Genomic DNA, 1,015 nt, shown 5'->3' on the forward strand with positions numbered 1-1,015 from the left:
GGCCTCCAGCAGCACGCGGATGGCATTCAGCTGCAGGAGCATCTCACAGGCCATCGTGTCAAAGAAGGTGATGTTGGCAAGGGCCGCGGAGGCCAGCAGGAAGACTTCCCCAGACGAGGCCTCTTGGCACAGTTCTAGATGGTGAAGAGGAAGAAAACAGCTTCACTGCCAAGCGCTTTCATATCAGTTACCTCATCTGGTTCCCACAATAGCTCTGGGAGAAATTTTGGAAAGCTGTTATAATTTCCATTTTACAGATGAAAAAAAAAGTAGTTACTGGAGAGGGAAATGTATCTTTCAGAGTACCAAAGAATAGCAAGAAGAGGTAAGAAAGCCTTTTTCAGCAATCAATGCAAAGAAATAGAGGAAAACAATAGAATGGGAAAGACTAGGGATCTCTTCAAGAAAATCAGAGATACCAAAGGAACATTTCATGCAAAGATGGGCTCGATAAAGGACAGAAATGGTATGGACCTAACAGAAGCAGAAGATATTAAGAAGAGATGGCAAGAATACACAGAAGAACTGTACAAAAAAGATCTTCATGACCCAGATAATCACGATGGTGTGATCACTCACCTAGAGCCAGACATCCTGGAATGTGAAGTCAAGTGGGCCTTAGGAAGCATCACTACAAACAAAGCTAGTGGAGGTGATGGAATTCCAGTTGAGCTATTCCAAATTCTGAAAGATGATGCTGTGAAAGTGCTGCACTCATTATGCCAGCACATTTGGAAAACCCAGCAGTGGCCACAGGACTGGAAAAGGTCAGTTTTCATTCCAATCCCAAAGAAAGGCAATGCCAAAGAATGCTCAAACTACCACACAATTGCACTCATCTCACACACTAGTAAAGTAATGCTCAAAATTCTCCAAGCCAGGCTTCAGCAATATGTGAACCCTGAACTTCCTAATGTTCAAGCTGGTTTTAGAAAAGGCAGAGGAACCAGAGATCAACTTGCCAACATCCGCTGGATCATGGAAAAAGCAAGAGAGTTCCAGAAAAACATCTATT

The 1,015-nt window shown here is 43.3% G+C and overlaps 1 protein-coding gene across 1 annotated transcript in view; it reads right to left on the minus strand.

Moving 5' to 3' along the window:
* Window positions 1–1,015, minus strand: part of INSC (inscuteable homolog (Drosophila)) — a 138,311-nt gene that overhangs the window by 23,063 nt on the left and 114,233 nt on the right. Inside the window, exon 8 of the mRNA XM_010830562.1 lies at window positions 4–134. Within this exon, the coding sequence (XP_010828864.1) occupies window positions 4–134 (131 nt within the window). The remainder of the gene's footprint in view (window positions 1–3; window positions 135–1,015) is intronic.

This window comes from Bison bison, unplaced genomic scaffold, assembly GCF_000754665.1.
Source record: "Bison bison bison isolate TAMUID 2011002044 unplaced genomic scaffold, Bison_UMD1.0 scf7180017864518, whole genome shotgun sequence".
NCBI lineage: Eukaryota > Metazoa > Chordata > Mammalia > Artiodactyla > Bovidae > Bison > Bison bison.